This window comes from Bactrocera neohumeralis, unplaced genomic scaffold, assembly GCF_024586455.1.
Source record: "Bactrocera neohumeralis isolate Rockhampton unplaced genomic scaffold, APGP_CSIRO_Bneo_wtdbg2-racon-allhic-juicebox.fasta_v2 cluster11, whole genome shotgun sequence".
Lineage (NCBI taxonomy): Eukaryota > Metazoa > Arthropoda > Insecta > Diptera > Tephritidae > Bactrocera > Bactrocera neohumeralis.
Genome location: NW_026089624.1, coordinates 8,188,027 through 8,205,200, shown reverse-complemented (window position 1 = coordinate 8,205,200; position 17,174 = coordinate 8,188,027). Strand labels below are relative to the sequence as shown.

General features: G+C 38.8%; 1 protein-coding gene across 13 annotated transcripts in view; it reads left to right on the top strand.

Moving 5' to 3' along the window:
* Positions 1-1,428: 1,428 nt before the first annotated feature.
* The window catches only part of LOC126765666 (calcium-dependent secretion activator), a 130,693-nt gene continuing 114,947 nt past the window's right edge, over positions 1,429-17,174 (top strand). For 4 of the 13 annotated variants that reach the window (XM_050483248.1, XM_050483249.1, XM_050483250.1 and 1 more), the window contains exons 1-11: positions 1,429-1,657; positions 7,037-7,287; positions 12,446-12,460; positions 12,924-13,154; positions 13,247-13,391; positions 13,449-13,555; positions 14,217-14,392; positions 14,461-14,667; positions 14,832-14,968; positions 15,047-15,234; positions 15,301-15,590. In XM_050483248.1, coding sequence (XP_050339205.1) covers positions 1,478-1,657; positions 7,037-7,287; positions 12,446-12,460; positions 12,924-13,154; positions 13,247-13,391; positions 13,449-13,555; positions 14,217-14,392; positions 14,461-14,667; positions 14,832-14,968; positions 15,047-15,234; positions 15,301-15,590 — 1,927 coding nt within the window. In that variant the 5' untranslated portion in view covers positions 1,429-1,477. Of the gene's footprint in view, positions 1,658-7,036; positions 7,300-12,128; positions 12,392-12,445; positions 12,461-12,920; positions 13,155-13,246; positions 13,392-13,448; positions 13,556-14,216; positions 14,393-14,460; positions 14,668-14,831; positions 14,969-15,046; positions 15,235-15,300; positions 15,591-17,174 lie in introns of all 13 variants that reach the window. The other 9 variants (XM_050483244.1, XM_050483243.1, XM_050483237.1 and 6 more) reach the window with 7 other exon arrangements.

Here is a 17,174-nt window from a genome sequence, read left to right as displayed (position 1 = left end):
ATGGTATGTACGTATGTCAGAAAATCGTATGAATCGGACCAATACTTCTCTTAGGCCCCATATACCTAATAAAAAGATAAGCGAACTTCCGGGTGAATATGTACCGTATATATTGACCAATATGTGAGTTAACTCAATGAAAATGAGCTAGCGTGTTTTACTCATGACAGTGTATCTTTGTGCTTAAAATAGATAAATTTGAGCGAAAACTTGGCTTATGTAACTAATATCAAGATTTTCGAACATCCGGCTGACTTTACTCTATATGAATAGTTTTTAGTAAGTTACATATTAATAGTACATATGTGGTATTGGGGAAAAATGGATTAAATCTTATCGATATTGCCCCAACTGCCACATACCACATATGATTTTCGTTTTTCTAACAAACCTTATGTGAGTGTCAGTATAGGAGTTATATAATATATTGTACATATATTCTTGTATATACGTAGAATTTGTACTCATTCACTTAAATGCTAACTTCTCTTATTAAAATTAAACTCGGGTACTGCGATTTCATATTATTTTTAGAATATATTAAAACATTAAAATTTTATTTGTTACTAAAAATGGTTTTTATAAAAGTAAAAGGATTAACAGTTGATTTTGAAAAAGACACTTCGATAATAATTCAATTCGTCATATGCGTACGTCAAGTCGTCATCTATCATTGGCATTTTCTGGTTCGGAGTCTATTGTTCGAAACTTCTTGCGAAAAAGGGTTTCCTTGTTGCTCAAACTCCACATATATACATACAATTGTTAGGATTTCGATCCTCAGGTTGACGTTTTACACCATAAAGTATTTCCCTGGCTTTGATTATTGTAAGTTGCAGGAGTATAAAATGTTCGGTTGCTCTCGAACCTAGCCATTTCTCACTTGGCCCTATTAAAAATGAAAATGTCTATATGTTTTATTGCTTGCTAAGATAATAATTACGAGTATAAAGTAGACGGTTCCATCTCCAATTTTAACACTAAACTTTACATGACACATACTAGAAAACTACTTACGTGCTTAGTAAGAATAATTAGCTTTGAATGCACCTTTTCATTAAATTATTAACTCTAGGCTCAGGAATTCGAAATTTCGATTGTAAAATAGGAACGTTTAATATATCGCAAACTCTGATTCTAATTGCTGGAAAGTCTAATAACTGAAGGTATTAACTAATCTAACTATTGTAATTGTGAATATAAATTGTATGGTAGCGTTTCTTAATCGATCAGATGAAGAAATTATCTAGATTCGATCTATCGCTACATTTTTCAACAACAGTTTAACAATTAATTTCGAATTCAATGAATTTAGAGAATTGTTAATTGTCTTAAATTATTTACAGATGGTATGTTTACCTCTATATAGTTGCATGGATAAAATATAGATTTAATTAAAACTTAAAAATTTTCAACCTTTTGAAGGTCTTTACCTGAAATCGATGGCCTAAGCAAGGAGACGGTTCTTACTTCGTGGATGGCCAAATTCGACATTATACTTAAAGGCACTGGTGAAGAAGATTCCAAACGACCTTCCAGAATGCAGCAATCACTCAACAGTGAATTGATTTTGTCTAAGGAACAGTTGTACGACATGTTTCAACAGATTTTGAGTGTTAAGAAATTTGAACACCAAATTCTATTCAACGCGTTAATGGTAAGTAAAGGTACAACTTGTTTTACTCAATACCAAACGGTGTAGAATTATCCAAGATAAGGCTGCATTTGTCAATGTATTATAAATTCTAGATATCATTTTAGTAATTCATTTAAATATGTCTCTTCTTCTTCTTTACTGGCGTAGACACCGCTTACGCGATTATAGCCCAGTTAACAACAGCGCGCCAGTCGTTTCTTCTTTTCGCTACGTGGCGCCAATTGAATATTCCCAGCGCAGCCAGGTCCTTCTCCACTTGGTCCTTCCAACGGAGTGGAGGTCTTCCTCTTCCTCTGCTTCCCACGGCGGGTACTGCGCCGAATACTTTCAGAGCTGGAATGTTTTCGTCCATTCGGACAACATGTTCTAGCCAGACCATAAATCTTTCGCAGAACTTTTCTCTCGAAAACTCGCAACGTCGACTCATCAGTTGTTGTCATCGTCGAGGCCTCTGCACCATATAGCAGGACGGGAATTATGAGTGACTAATAGAGTTTGGTTTTTATTCGTCGAAAGAGGACTTTACTTCACAATTGCCTACTCAGTCCGAAGTAGCACCTGTTGGCAAGAGTTATCTTGCGTTGGATTTCCAGGCTGACATTGTTGGTGGGGTTTATACTGGATCCTAAATAGACGAACTTATCTACAACTTCAAAGTTATCACTGTCAACAGTTACGTGAAAACCAAGTCGCGAGTGCGACGACTGTTTGTTTAATGACAGGAGATATTTCGTGTTGCCCTCGTTCACTGCCAGACCCATTTGCCTTGCTTCCTTGTCCAGTCTGGAGAAAGCAGAACTAACGGCTCGGGTGTTGAGGCCGATGATGTTAATATCATCGGCAGACGCCAGCAGCTGAAGGCGCTTATAAAAGATTGTACCTGCTCGATTAAGTTCTGCAGCTCGAATTATTTTCTCCAGAAGCAGATTGAAGAAGTTTGGTATCGAACGGCTCGGAGAAGTCCTTCCCGATCCTGACGGAGCATTTGGTGTTGCTCAACGTCAGTTTACACAGTCGTATTACTTTTGCGGGGATACCAAATTCAGACATCGCGGTATAAAGGCAGCTCCTTTTCGGGGTGTCGAAAGCAGTTTTGAAATCGATGAAGAGGTGGTGTGTGTCGATTCTCTTTTACGGGTCTTTTCCAAGATTTGGTGCATAGTGAATATCTGGTCGGTTGTTAATTTGCCGGGTCTAAAGCCAGACTGATAAGGTTCAATCAGTTTGTTGACGGTGGGCTTTAATCTTTCACACAATACTTTCGATAAAACCTTATACGCGATGTTTAGGAGACTTATCCCACGGTAGTTGGTGCAGATGGCGTGGTCTCCATTTTTGTGGATTCTGCTCACAATACTTTCGATAAAACCTTATACGCGATGTTTAGGAGACTTATCCCACGGTAGTTGGTGCAGATGGCGTGGTCTCCATTTTTGTGGAATCTGCTCCATCGTCATCGATTGGGGAATCGGGTTCGCCTTCTCCTGGCGTTACACTTTCACTGTCATTCCGCAGACTCGAAAAGTCTTCCCTCCATAATTTCAGAACGCTCTGGACCTTTATTGGTTCTACAAGATTATGCGCCGGTCTTGGAACCTTCTGTTAGCAGGAGTGCAAGTCGAGTAGAAAATTATTCGGATGTCTGTTGTGATTGCAGCTTCTCGACGTCGGACCTTGCTTGTGTTTATTTCGGCCCCCGGCGAAGTCGATCATCCTCAACCCATTTGGGGATTTTTCATAGTGGAGGCTCCTTTCCATCCATTCTCCATTTTGCGCTCCTTTATATGGCCATTGAAATAAATGCCGCAAGGTCCTACTCGTCTCAGTCCTTGTCCCGTCCATCGCATTTCTTGGACGGCGGTGATGTCAGCTTTCACTCTAACGAGGACATTAACCAGCTGGGCAGCGGCACCTTCCCAATTAAGGGACCCGACATTCCAGGTGCATGCCCTCAAATCGTAATCCTTAATTCGTTTGCCATGGCCTTCATCAAAAGGGGGGTCTCTCATCCGAAGCTTGTTGTTCTTTTCCATTGGGTGCGTTTTTTTTACGTGGCGGGTCCCAAACCCAGCGCACAACCCTGCGAAGGGGATGTTTCGCCTTCTCACTTTATCTCGCCTTCAAACAGATGTTCTTAGGCTACCCAGAGGATACTTGGTCAAAGACTGGAAGTCGATAGCTGCTTCAGCCATATGTAAAAGAATCGTTTCTGGCCACTCCCATGTGAATGGCGATCAGATAACTTTTCTCACTTGCGTGAACTTCTACACATGTCTTTATCCTCCATGTCTCACTATCCGTAAAAATATAATTTTAAGTACAGAATCTATATATATACTAATTACGAGCACTCGTAGCGGACTCTATACGTAGTAGAACATACGAGGGCGGTCCTATAACACTGGGGAACAATGTGAAACCAAATTTTTGTTGCTTTCGATTTTACATCTGTTTTAGAGTTATTTAGGCATGTTAAATTCAAATCCGAAGTCAATTTTCTTCTATCACGTCAATTTTTTTTGCTACAGCTTATAGTAATGAGACCACTACCTGCAGTGTGCTACTTAGAGCATAAAACGGGGACGCTCTTCTATAGACGGAAGTTTAAATTTTTTTATTTGTAATAAGTGAATATCGCTGTAGGAGAATAGCAGCAGGTTCATGCTTGTGACGACAATCGTCTAGACGGTAGTTGGGACATGTATGAACCTGTCGTGGGTGACCTACGGCGTCATTCTCTTTTCCCATACGAGCAAGTTCAGTTTCGCGCGAGATTGTGTGGTGAGCCGTTGTTTGTGCTCATACGTTACGTCCGGTTTTTTAAACAAGGATTTTTTTTACATTTATTTCTGAGAACAACTTCTCTTTCCTTTAGATCATGTCTGTCTCTGGCATTTCACGTCGAAGGTGTATAAACAGAACTTGCTTGAAAAAGGAGCTACGGTATCCTACTTTCGATCCAGAGAAAGTGAATTTCTGCCATACTTTCGAAATAAATTGCTGTAACGTACAAGGTTTGATGAATGTGTTGGGAATTCCAACATATAACGCAACTGAATGGAGACTTTTCATAGACAGCTCAAAGAGGAGCTTGAAGAGTGAACTATTGCACAATGGAAATGTCTTTGGTGCAGTTCCAATCGGCCATTCTGTTCGTTTACAAGAAGCATATGAAGACATAAAGAGAGTAATTGATTTGCTGCAATATGACATGCATAAATGGATCATCTGTGTTGACCTTAAAATGGTTTGCTTCCTTCTTGGTCAGCAACGAGGATACACAAAGAATCCCTATTTTTTGTGTATGTGGGACAGCAGAGCTCGTGAGAAACCTTGGGTGCAGTCGAATTGGCCGCCAAGATCTGAGCTAAAACCTGGTGATCCGAACATTCTACATCAACCACTTGTCGACAGGAAGAACATTGTATTCCCACCTCTACATATAAAGTTTGGGCTCATGAAACAGTCTGTTAAAACTTTGTCCTCTGAAGGGGGCTGTTTCAAGTATTTAATTTTGGCATTTCCTGGACTGTCTCTTGAAAAGATAAAGGCTGGTGTATTTAATGGTCTACAGATTCGGCAACTCGTTAAAGATGAACATTTCATCGAAACAATGACAGAACTCCAAAAGAACGCTTGGTTGGCATTCAAAACCATTATCAAAGATTTTCTTGGAAATACTAGAGCAGAGAACTACATTGACATTGTCAACCAACTCTTGGAGAGTTTCAAAAGGCTCGGTTGCAATATGAGCATCAAATTGCATTTTCTACATAGTCATCTCGCCAATTTCCCCACAAACCTTGGTGCAGTCAGTGATGAGCAAGGAGAGCGTTTCCACCAAGACCTGCAAACCATGGAGGCTCGGTATCAGGAAAAATGGGATGAGCACATGATTGCTGACTATTGTTGGAGCAACAAGCGAGATTGTCCACAAACTGAACACTCCAGAAAGAGTTATAAGAGAAAATTTTTACCGTAATATTGATATCCGGGTTTGAGAAAACCATGTTATCCCTTCTGCAATGACAATTTCACTTTACCAAAAATGTGATTTAATAGCATTTGTTCAAATTAAATTACAATTTGTGAACAGTATAATTTTTCATCTTTACTTTGTTTCGTAAGGATATTTTATATGACTATTGGGAGAAAAAGGGTATTCTGTAGCTTAATATGATTTCTGGAAGTATTCAAAGTAGGCCAACGTGGCGGTGACAGAGCGGGTAGAGACTTCACGTTTGGAAAGTGAGGGAATTCATAGGTAGCTAATTGGAAAGAATATGGTGAATAGGGCTGTAGTTCATAGCCTAGTTCGACGAATTTGGCTGTGCGACTTGCTTGTCATTGTGTGGATTACTTTATTAAATCCGACAGTTTCGGCCTAATAGTTCGATTTTGCGGAACTCGGTTATCGCATTTCCTTTCTCCAAGTACTCAAGGAAGAACACACCTTGTGAATCCCAGAAAACGGTGATGATTCACTTAAATTAAATTTAATTTTTTTATTTTTTAATTTTTTCAATTTTTGCACTCAGCTCATCGGTTCAACTATCTATTGCTTCGTTTAGCTGTGAGAAAGAAGTAAAGTAATACAGAATTAGGTCAAGCGTTAGCTTTAAACACATACGTAGACGGTAGCACGACACCGAAATTTTCTTGTTTTTAAATATGTAGCGCTTTAAGCCAGAACCCTATGAAGACGGGATCGACGTATCTAATTTTCATAACATCGTTGTTGATGTACTAAAATTTCTACTTGAAAGAAATTTAAATTATTTGTTCAAAGTAAAATTTTTGTGCAAAAATTAAGTGAATAGAAGATTCATTTATCAATTGCTATTAAAAACTATACTACTTGTATACATATGTATATCAGGGCTATTTTATGCTGCTGTTGGTAAAATAACATTAGATTTGTTAGAAATTTCAATAATTTTACATTGCCCATATTAGTAGCAACACTACTGCTGCATTGCCGTCGGCAAAATTAGAAGAGGTTTTAATTTAATTTAACAGCAACAACTGCATGCTTTTTGCCGTGAAGTCAAGTGCGTATGTTGTCTAAGTAACTGTGTCTATAAGAACGTGTGTATTTTAATATTTGACACATGCAGTCTGTCGCTCGCCGTTGACTATGTGTTTAATACCTCCGATGCTGCTTTTGTCTACACATGACTATTTCACTATAAATACGCAACAATGTTGCGACCAACAATCATGTGTATGTGTAAACACTTGGTATTTATTTAAATAAGAAAATTAAAAAAATAAAATTTATAGATGAACTTTCAAATAACCGACACAAGTCTCCTCTACCAGAATCTGGACTAGAGAAAAAAATTTTTCTATATAAACGAATTAATAAAATTTTTTTAGCTGGATTCAGCCGATGAGCAAGCAGCTGCAATCCGTCGTGAGCTAGACGGTCGAATGCAACGAGTTAGTGAAATGGAAAAGAACCGAAAACTAATGCCAAAGTTTGTTCTAAAAGAGATGGAGTCTCTTTATATTGAGGAGTTAAAATCATCAATAAACCTGCTAATGGCGAATTTGGAGTCCTTACCAGTATCTAAGGGAAATATGGATAGCAAATATGGATTACAAAAACTCAAACGATACAATCATAGGTACATATTTCTGTAAGTATGCAGGACGGGAATTATGAGTGACTAATAGAGTTTGGTTTTTATTCGTCGAAAGAGGACTTTACTTCACAATTGCCTACTCAGTCCGAAGTAGCACCTGTTGGCAAGAGTTATCTTGCGTTGGATTTCCAGGCTGACATTGTTGGTGGGGTTTATACTGGATCCTAAATAGACGAACTTATCTACAACTTCAAAGTTATCACTGTCAACAGTTACGTGAAAACCAAGTCGCGAGTGCGACGACTGTTTGTTTAATGACAGGAGATATTTCGTGTTGCCCTCGTTCACTGCCAGACCCATTTGCCTTGCTTCCTTGTCCAGTCTGGAGAAAGCAGAACTAACGGCTCGGGTGTTGAGGCCGATGATGTTAATATCATCGGCAGACGCCAGCAGCTGAAGGCGCTTATAAAAGATTGTACCTGCTCGATTAAGTTCTGCAGCTCGAATTATTTTCTCCAGAAGCAGATTGAAGAAGTTTGGTATCGAACGGCTCGGAGAAGTCCTTCCCGATCCTGACGGAGCATTTGGTGTTGCTCAACGTCAGTTTACACAGTCGTATTACTTTTGCGGGGATACCAAATTCAGACATCGCGGTATAAAGGCAGCTCCTTTTCGGGGTGTCGAAAGCAGTTTTGAAATCGATGAAGAGGTGGTGTGTGTCGATTCTCTTTTACGGGTCTTTTCCAAGATTTGGTGCATAGTGAATATCTGGTCGGTTGTTAATTTGCCGGGTCTAAAGCCAGACTGATAAGGTTCAATCAGTTTGTTGACGGTGGGCTTTAATCTTTCACACAATACTTTCGATAAAACCTTATACGCGATGTTTAGGAGACTTATCCCACGGTAGTTGGTGCAGATGGCGTGGTCTCCATTTTTGTGGAATCTGCTCCATCGTCATCGATTGGGGAATCGGGTTCGCCTTCTCCTGGCGTTACACTTTCACTGTCATTCCGCAGACTCGAAAAGTCTTCCCTCCATAATTTCAGAACGCTCTGGACCTTTATTGGTTCTACAAGATTATGCGCCGGTCTTGGAACCTTCTGTTAGCAGGAGTGCAAGTCGAGTAGAAAATTATTCGGATGTCTGTTGTGATTGCAGCTTCTCGACGTCGAACCTTGCTTGTGTTTATTTCGGCCCCCGGCGAAGTCGATCATCCTCAACCCATTTGGGGATTTTTCATAGTGGAGGCTCCTTTCCATCCATTCTCCATTTTGCGCTCCTTTATATGGCCATTGAAATAAATGCCGCAAGGTCCTACTCGTCTCAGTCCTTGTCCCGTCCATCGCATTTCTTGGACGGCGGTGATGTCAGCTTTCACTCTAACGAGGACATTAACCAGCTGGGCAGCGGCACCTTCCCAATTAAGGGACCCGACATTCCAGGTGCATGCCCTCAAATCGTAATCCTTAATTCGTTTGCCATGGCCTTCATCAAAAGGGGGGTCTCTCATCCGAAGCTTGTTGTTCTTTTCCATTGGGTGCGTTTTTTTTACGTGGCGGGTCCCAAACCCAGCGCACAACCCTGCGAAGGGGATGTTTCGCCTTCTCACTTTATCTCGCCTTCAAACAGATGTTCTTAGGCTACCCAGAGGATACTTGGTCAAAGACTGGAAGTCGATAGCTGCTTCAGCCATATGTAAAAGAATCGTTTCTGGCCACTCCCATGTGAATGGCGATCAGATAACTTTTCTCACTTGCGTGAACTTCTACACATGTCTTTATCCTCCATGTCTCACTATCCGTAAAAATATAATTTTAAGTACAGAATCTATATATATACTAATTACGAGCACTCGTAGCGGACTCTATACGTAGTAGAACATACGAGGGCGGTCCTATAACACTGGGGAACAATGTGAAACAAAATTTTTGTTGCTTTCGATTTTACATCTGTTTTAGAGTTATTTAGGCATGTTAAATTCAAATCCGAAGTCAATTTTCTTCTATCACGTCAATTTTTTTTGCTACAGCTTATAGTAATGAGACCACTACCTGCAGTGTGCTACTTAGAGCATAAAACGGGGACGCTCTTCTATAGACGGAAGTTTAAATTTTTTTATTTGTAATAAGTGAATATCGCTGTAGGAGAATAGCAGCAGGTTCATGCTTGTGACGACAATCGTCTAGACGGTAGTTGGGACATGTATGAACCTGTCGTGGGTGACCTACGGCGTCATTCTCTTTTTCCCATACGAGCAAGTTCAGTTTCGCGCGAGATTGTGTGGTGAGCCGTTGTTTGTGCTCATACGTTACGTCCGGTTTTTTAAACAAGGATTTTTTTTTACATTTATTTCTGAGAACAACTTCTCTTTCCTTTAGATCATGTCTGTCTCTGGCATTTCACGTCGAAGGTGTATAAACAGAACTTGCTTGAAAAAGGAGCTACGGTATCCTACTTTCGATCCAGAGAAAGTGAATTTCTGCCATACTTTCGAAATAAATTGCTGTAACGTACAAGGTTTGATGAATGTGTTGGGAATTCCAACATATAACGCAACTGAATGGAGACTTTTCATAGACAGCTCAAAGAGGAGCTTGAAGAGTGAACTATTGCACAATGGAAATGTCTTTGGTGCAGTTCCAATCGGCCATTCTGTTCGTTTACAAGAAGCATATGAAGACATAAAGAGAGTAATTGATTTGCTGCAATATGACATGCATAAATGGATCATCTGTGTTGACCTTAAAATGGTTTGCTTCCTTCTTGGTCAGCAACGAGGATACACAAAGAATCCCTATTTTTTGTGTATGTGGGACAGCAGAGCTCGTGAGAAACCTTGGGTGCAGTCGAATTGGCCGCCAAGATCTGAGCTAAAACCTGGTGATCCGAACATTCTACATCAACCACTTGTCGACAGGAAGAACATTGTATTCCCACCTCTACATATAAAGTTTGGGCTCATGAAACAGTCTGTTAAAACTTTGTCCTCTGAAGGGGGCTGTTTCAAGTATTTAATTTTGGCATTTCCTGGACTGTCTCTTGAAAAAGATAAAGGCTGGTGTATTTAATGGTCTACAGATTCGGCAACTCGTTAAAGATGAACATTTCATCGAAACAATGACAGAACTCCAAAAGAACGCTTGGTTGGCATTCAAAACCATTATCAAAGATTTTCTTGGAAATACTAGAGCAGAGAACTACATTGACATTGTCAACCAACTCTTGGAGAGTTTCAAAAGGCTAGGTTGCAATATGAGCATCAAATTGCATTTTCTACATAGTCATCTCGCCAATTTCCATACAAACCTTGGTGCAGTCAGTGATGAGCAGGGAGAGCGTTTCCACCAAGACCTGCAAACCATGGAGGCTCGGTATCAGGAAAAATGGGATGAGCACATGATTGCTGACTATTGTTGGAGCAACAAGCGAGATTGTCCACAAACTGAACACTCCAGAAAGAGTTATAAGAGAAAATTTTTACCGTAATATTGATATCCGGGTTTGAGAAAACCATGTTATCCCTTCTGCAATGACAATTTCACTTTACCAAAAATGTGATTTAATAGCATTTGTTCAAATTAAATTACAATTTGTGAACAGTATAATTTTTCATCTTTACTTTGTTTCGTAAGGATATTTTATATGACTATTGGGAGAAAAAGGGTATTCTGTAGCTTAATATGATTTCTGGAAGTATTCAAAGTAGGCCAACGTGGCGGTGACAGAGCGGGTAGAGACTTCACGTTTGGAAAGTGAGGGAATTCATAGGTAGCTAATTGGAAAGAATATGGTGAATAGGGCTGTAGTTCATAGCCTAGTTCGACGAATTTGGCTGTGCGACTTGCTTGTCATTGTGTGGATTACTTTATTAAATCCGACAGTTTCGGCCTAATAGTTCGATTTTGCGGAACTCGGTTATCGCATTTCCTTTCTCCAAGTACTCAAGGAAGAACACACCTTGTGAATCCCAGAAAACGGTGATGATTCACTTAAATTAAATTTAATTTTTTTATTTTTTAATTTTTTCAATTTTTGCACTCAGCTCATCGGTTCAACTATCTATTGCTTCGTTTAGCTGTGAGAAAGAAGTAAAGTAATACAGAATTAGGTCAAGCGTTAGCTTTAAACACATACGTAGACGGTAGCACGACACCGAAATTTTCTTGTTTTTAAATATGTAGCGCTTTAAGCCAGAACCCTATGAAGACGGGATCGACGTATCTAATTTTCATAACATCGTTGTTGATGTACTAAAATTTCTACTTGAAAGAAATTTAAATTATTTGTTCAAAGTAAAATTTTTGTGCAAAAATTAAGTGAATAGAAGATTCATTTATCAATTGCTATTAAAAACTATACTACTTGTATACATATGTATATCAGGGCTATTTTATGCTGCTGTTGGTAAAATAACATTAGATTTGTTAGAAATTTCAATAATTTTACATTGCCCATATTAGTAGCAACACTACTGCTGCATTGCCGTCGGCAAAATTAGAAGAGGTTTTAATTTAATTTAACAGCAACAACTGCATGCTTTTTGCCGTGAAGTCAAGTGCGTATGTTGTCTAAGTAACTGTGTCTATAAGAACGTGTGTATTTTAATATTTGACACATGCAGTCTGTCGCTCGCCGTTGACTATGTGTTTAATACCTCCGATGCTGCTTTTGTCTACACATGACTATTTCACTATAAATACGCAACAATGTTGCGACCAACAATCATGTGTATGTGTAAACACTTGGTATTTATTTAAATAAGAAAATTAAAAAAATAAAATTTATAGATGAACTTTCAAATAACCGACACAAGTCTCCTCTACCAGAATCTGGACTAGAGAAAAAAATTTTTCTATATAAACGAATTAATAAAATTTTTTTAGCTGGATTCAGCCGATGAGCAAGCAGCTGCAATCCGTCGTGAGCTAGACGGTCGAATGCAACGAGTTAGTGAAATGGAAAAGAACCGAAAACTAATGCCAAAGTTTGTTCTAAAAGAGATGGAGTCTCTTTATATTGAGGAGTTAAAATCATCAATAAACCTGCTAATGGCGAATTTGGAGTCCTTACCAGTATCTAAGGGAAATATGGATAGCAAATATGGATTACAAAAACTCAAACGATACAATCATAGGTACATATTTCTGTAAGTATGTGAAAATTTTGAAAGTTATTAAATGCATAACTTTTTCTATTGCAGCACTCCATCCTTTCTGTAAGTATAAGCTATTTAAAATAATTTAGTATTTATACATATTTATATTTGTTTTAAGTATTTGGTTAAACTAACTAAAACCCAAAGTCAATACTGAACTACTACCGAGATGATGGGGTATATAGAAAATTAATGTTTCGAGAAGCCTCTTTAAACTAATCTAGGGTTTCTACTAAGTTTTTTTAGATAAATTCGTCATTTTCGATACAGGACTTTTATCGACATCTTTCAATTACTTAAATATATTATCAAAGAAAAAACACTAGATATTTTTGAAACGGCATACAAAATCGCTATAAAGCACAATACAGTCGAAATCTTAACAAAACAATTTTGAAATGATTTATGTTGCAACTATAAAAAAGAAGGTCGAAAAGTATCTTAACTAAGAAAGTGTTCTACAGGAAACAAGAATTCGTTTTTGGTATAATTTTAATTTGTTGCTATATGTGTATTTAAGTAGGAAGATGATACTGCGATCACATGGCTCACTTTCAAAATTGGAAGGTGATGTAGATGAGGGCATAACGCAACTAACGAAATTGGATGTTGTACTTACATTTCAATTGGAAGTTATTGTCATGGAAGTTAAGGGTCTAAAATCTTTGGCGCCCAATCGAATTGTGTATTGCACCATGGAGGTAGAAAATGGTGAAAAACTACAAACCGATCAAGCGGAGGCTTCAAAACCAATGTGAGTGTACTATATACATACAATAATAGTTCTGAACAACTGAACTCATTGAGAAGTGATTTCATTATGTAAAATGTATATTCAATACTTAGGTGGGATACCCAAGGTGACTTCACAACAACACACCCCTTGCCAATAGTTAAAGTAAAGCTATATACAGAAAACCCTGGGATGTTGGCATTAGAAGACAAGGAACTGGGCAAGGTTACAATAAAACCAACACCACTTTCATCGAAGGTATTATAGAGAATTCTACACATCGGTGCTTATGTAAAATTCGTCAATATATTTTAGTCCCCCGAATGGCATCGACTGGTGGTGACCAAAAATCTTCCAGATCAAGACCTCCGAATTAAGATTGCTTGTCGGTTGGACAAACCTTTAAATATGAAGCACTGTGGGTAAGTATACAGCAATGCGTACATAAGTATGTTTACTCATATATATAAACGAGAGATTTAGTAAATCAGACACTAGTGAATCAAGTTAAGTTTGATACTCCATAGATAGAAGAGACCAAAAACAATACTCTACAAATCTGAAGGAAAAATTTGCGACTGATGTGCTAAGAGGCCTATGACGTATTTGAGGTGTCCTAATTACAAGTTCAAAATTTTCCTATATGTTCCGCTATTTGGCATTTTAGTGAATGGTCGTGGTTTGAATGCCAACTCAGAACCAGAGAGATATACTGCGACATTGACATAGGACAGCGAATCAAGAAACAGCGGCTGAGCTGGTCAGGTCATGTTGCTCGGATGGAAGAGAACACTCCAGATTTGAAGGATTTCGACTCAGTACCCGTCGTGTTATGAAATATAACTTACTATCATTTCCGGTTTTAGAAAATTCAAAATTAACAAGAAACAGCCTCTAACATCACAGTCACGAATTTATTGTAAACCAGTGTAATAAAAACTTGAAATTTCTATAAACGCTGACCTTAGACATTTTTGGTTCGGCTACAGAGAAAATTTTTGAAATTTGATTTAATGAGTTATATTCTATAATTTGAAGTGATAGTTGTTCTCTGATTTAAATGTATGAAATTATTGTTTGCAGGTACCTTCATGCAATTGGTAAATCAGTTTGGAAGAAGTGGAAGAAACGGTATTTCGTGTTAGTTCAGGTGTCCCAGTATACATTCGCAATGTGTAGCTACAAAGAGAAGAAGTCTGAACCATCGGAAATGATGCAATTGGATGGATATACAGTTGATTACATAGAAGCGGCGAGCGGTAGGTGGTTTAAATTAATACTCTAGAGCCGTAACAGAAAACATCCTTTCCTTTATTTCGCATTGCAGCCAATTTAATGTTTGGCATAGACTTAAATGGAGGCCGTTATTTTTTCAATGCAGTTCGAGAAGGTGATAGTATTGTTTTTGCATGCGATGATGAAAATGAATGTAGTCTCTGGGTCATGGCTATGTATAGGGCTACGGGACAATCGCACAAGCCCACGCCTCCAGTAACCCAGGATAAAAACTCGGCGATATCAAAAATACAAGGCGGTAATATATATGTACATTTGTATAATAAGACTTAAGATTATTGCTGTAATTTAGTATGAGGGAGATAACCCTCTGGAAATATATTATAATTTTTATTATTCCACATCAAATAGGAACCTGGAACAACGCTAAATTATAAACCTAATTTTTGTTTCAAAGTGCAGATGCCGACAAAGCTCGAAAGCATGGAATGGAAGATTATATAAGTGCAGATCCTTGCTCATTCGACCACGCTGCTCTTTTCAAAGTACTACAAAATCTCACGCTCGAGTATCGTCTTAACGATCCCTATGCGTCATTGGTGCGTTAAATAAGTTAAAAAAAAAATAATTGTAAGAATGAATTTATCTTCAACAAATTAATTCTGGCAATCTAACAGGGTTGGTTCAGTCCTGGCCAGGTCTTTGTGCTCGATGAATATTGTGCGCGATATGGAGTGCGTGGTTGTTACAGACATCTGTGTTATTTATCAGATTTGTTAGATCGGGCAGAAAAACAGTATATGATCGACCCCACGTTAATACATTACTCATTTGCGTTTTGTGCTAGCCATGTGCATGGAAATAGGTACTTACGAATATTTACTTATAAGTAGTAATTCTGTAGAAACATGATGGTCTCTTATATTAATAGACCCGATGGCGTTGGCAGCATAACGCACGAGGAAAAGGAAAAGTTCGCTGAAATTAAAGAGCGACTTCGGATATTACTTGAATATCAAATAACGAATTTTCGCTTTTGTTTTCCATTTGGTCGTCCGGAAGGTGCTTTAAAAGCTACTCTGTCTCTCTTAGAGCGTGTACTCATGAAAGACATTGTTACACCCGTACCACCAGAAGAAGTACGTATGATGATTAAGAAGAGTTTAGAAACAGCAGCCCTAGTTAATTATACACGACTTTCTTCTGAAGCGAGAATTGAAGGTACGTTAACGATATAATATTAAAACCACATACCTCATTTCAAATATGTATATTCATATTTCAATTTCTTAGATATTTATTTTATTAAGTTAATTGAGAAAGTTGAAAGTTTCCATAAACGGTATAGAAGTTATGTCAATCTTGTCTTGTCAATTACAGAAATTTCGCCTATTTTTGTCATTAAACTAAAGCGTGCTTAAGATAGTATTCCTACTTAATGTAATAAAGACATGTAGTTAAGTTCAGTTAGTCGAAAACTCTAACGCCACTCACTGCTAGCGGTGTGCCTTGGAAGCGTTTTGGCTAATTAATATTGTGGCTAACACGAATGCCAAAAACTACGCAACACTGAAACTCGTATGTTCGAGTAGCGTTGCTTTGGTAATGATGTAGTAAATATATAAGGGCTACCAGACTGGTAGCAGACATAGTTAGAATTAGAGTGTTGCCGAGCGTACGAGAGTAAATGAGCTGTAAGTATTTCTCCTAAAATATCCACGCAGAAACTGCTTGGAGTGAATTATGTTCCTTAACAGGAACATTACAGGCCTCACCATGAACGTATTCGCTAGGAGACAAGAGATATCTTGAGGTAGTCCGAAGTGAAGTGTTCTGACTAGTTTTCTCCAGCTATATCCTGGTCGACAGGGGTACTGCTGGAAAATTCTACGAAAAAATGCGGCGACCAACAGAAGGTTTCAAGACCGGAGCATACTCTTGTAGAACCACCAAAGGTGATCTAGTGACCGATGCCCAGAGCATACTAAAATTATGGAGGGAACACTTCTCCAGCCTGCTAAATGGTAGTAAATCCCACCGTCAACAAACTGATTGGATCTTATCAGTGTGGCCTTAGACCTGGCAAATTAACAACCGACCAGATATTCACCATGCGCCAACTCGTGGAAAAGAGCCGTAAAGGAGAATCGACACACACCACCTCTTCATCGATTTCAAAGCTGCTTTCGACAGCACGAAAAGGAGCTGCCTTTACACCGCGATGTCTGAACTTGTTATCCCCGAAAAACTAATTCGGCTGTGTAAACTGACGTTGAGCAACACCAAATGCTCCGTCAGGATCGGGAAGGACTTCTCCGAGCGGTTCGATACTAAACGAAGTTTCAGACAAGGCGACTCCCTATCGTGCGACTTCTTCAATCTGCTACTGGAGAAAATTATTCGAGCTGCAGAACTAAATCGAGCAGGTACAATCTTTTATAAGAGTGTACAGCTGCTGGCGTATGCCGATGATATTGATATCATCGGCCTCAACACCCGCGCCGTTTTTACTGCTTTCTCCAGACTGGACAAGGAAGCAAGGCAAATGGGTCTGGCAGTGAACGAGGGCAAGACGAAATATCTCCTGTCATCAAACAAACAGTCGTCGCATTCGCGACTTGGCTCTCACGTCATTGTTGACAGTCATAACTTTGAAGTCGTAGATAATTTCGTCTATCTTGGAACCAGCGTAAACACCACCAACAATGTCAGCCTGGAAATCCAACGCAACATAGCTCTTGCCAACAGGTGCTAATTCGGACTGAGTAGGCAATTGTGAAGTAAAGTCATCTCTCGACGAACAAA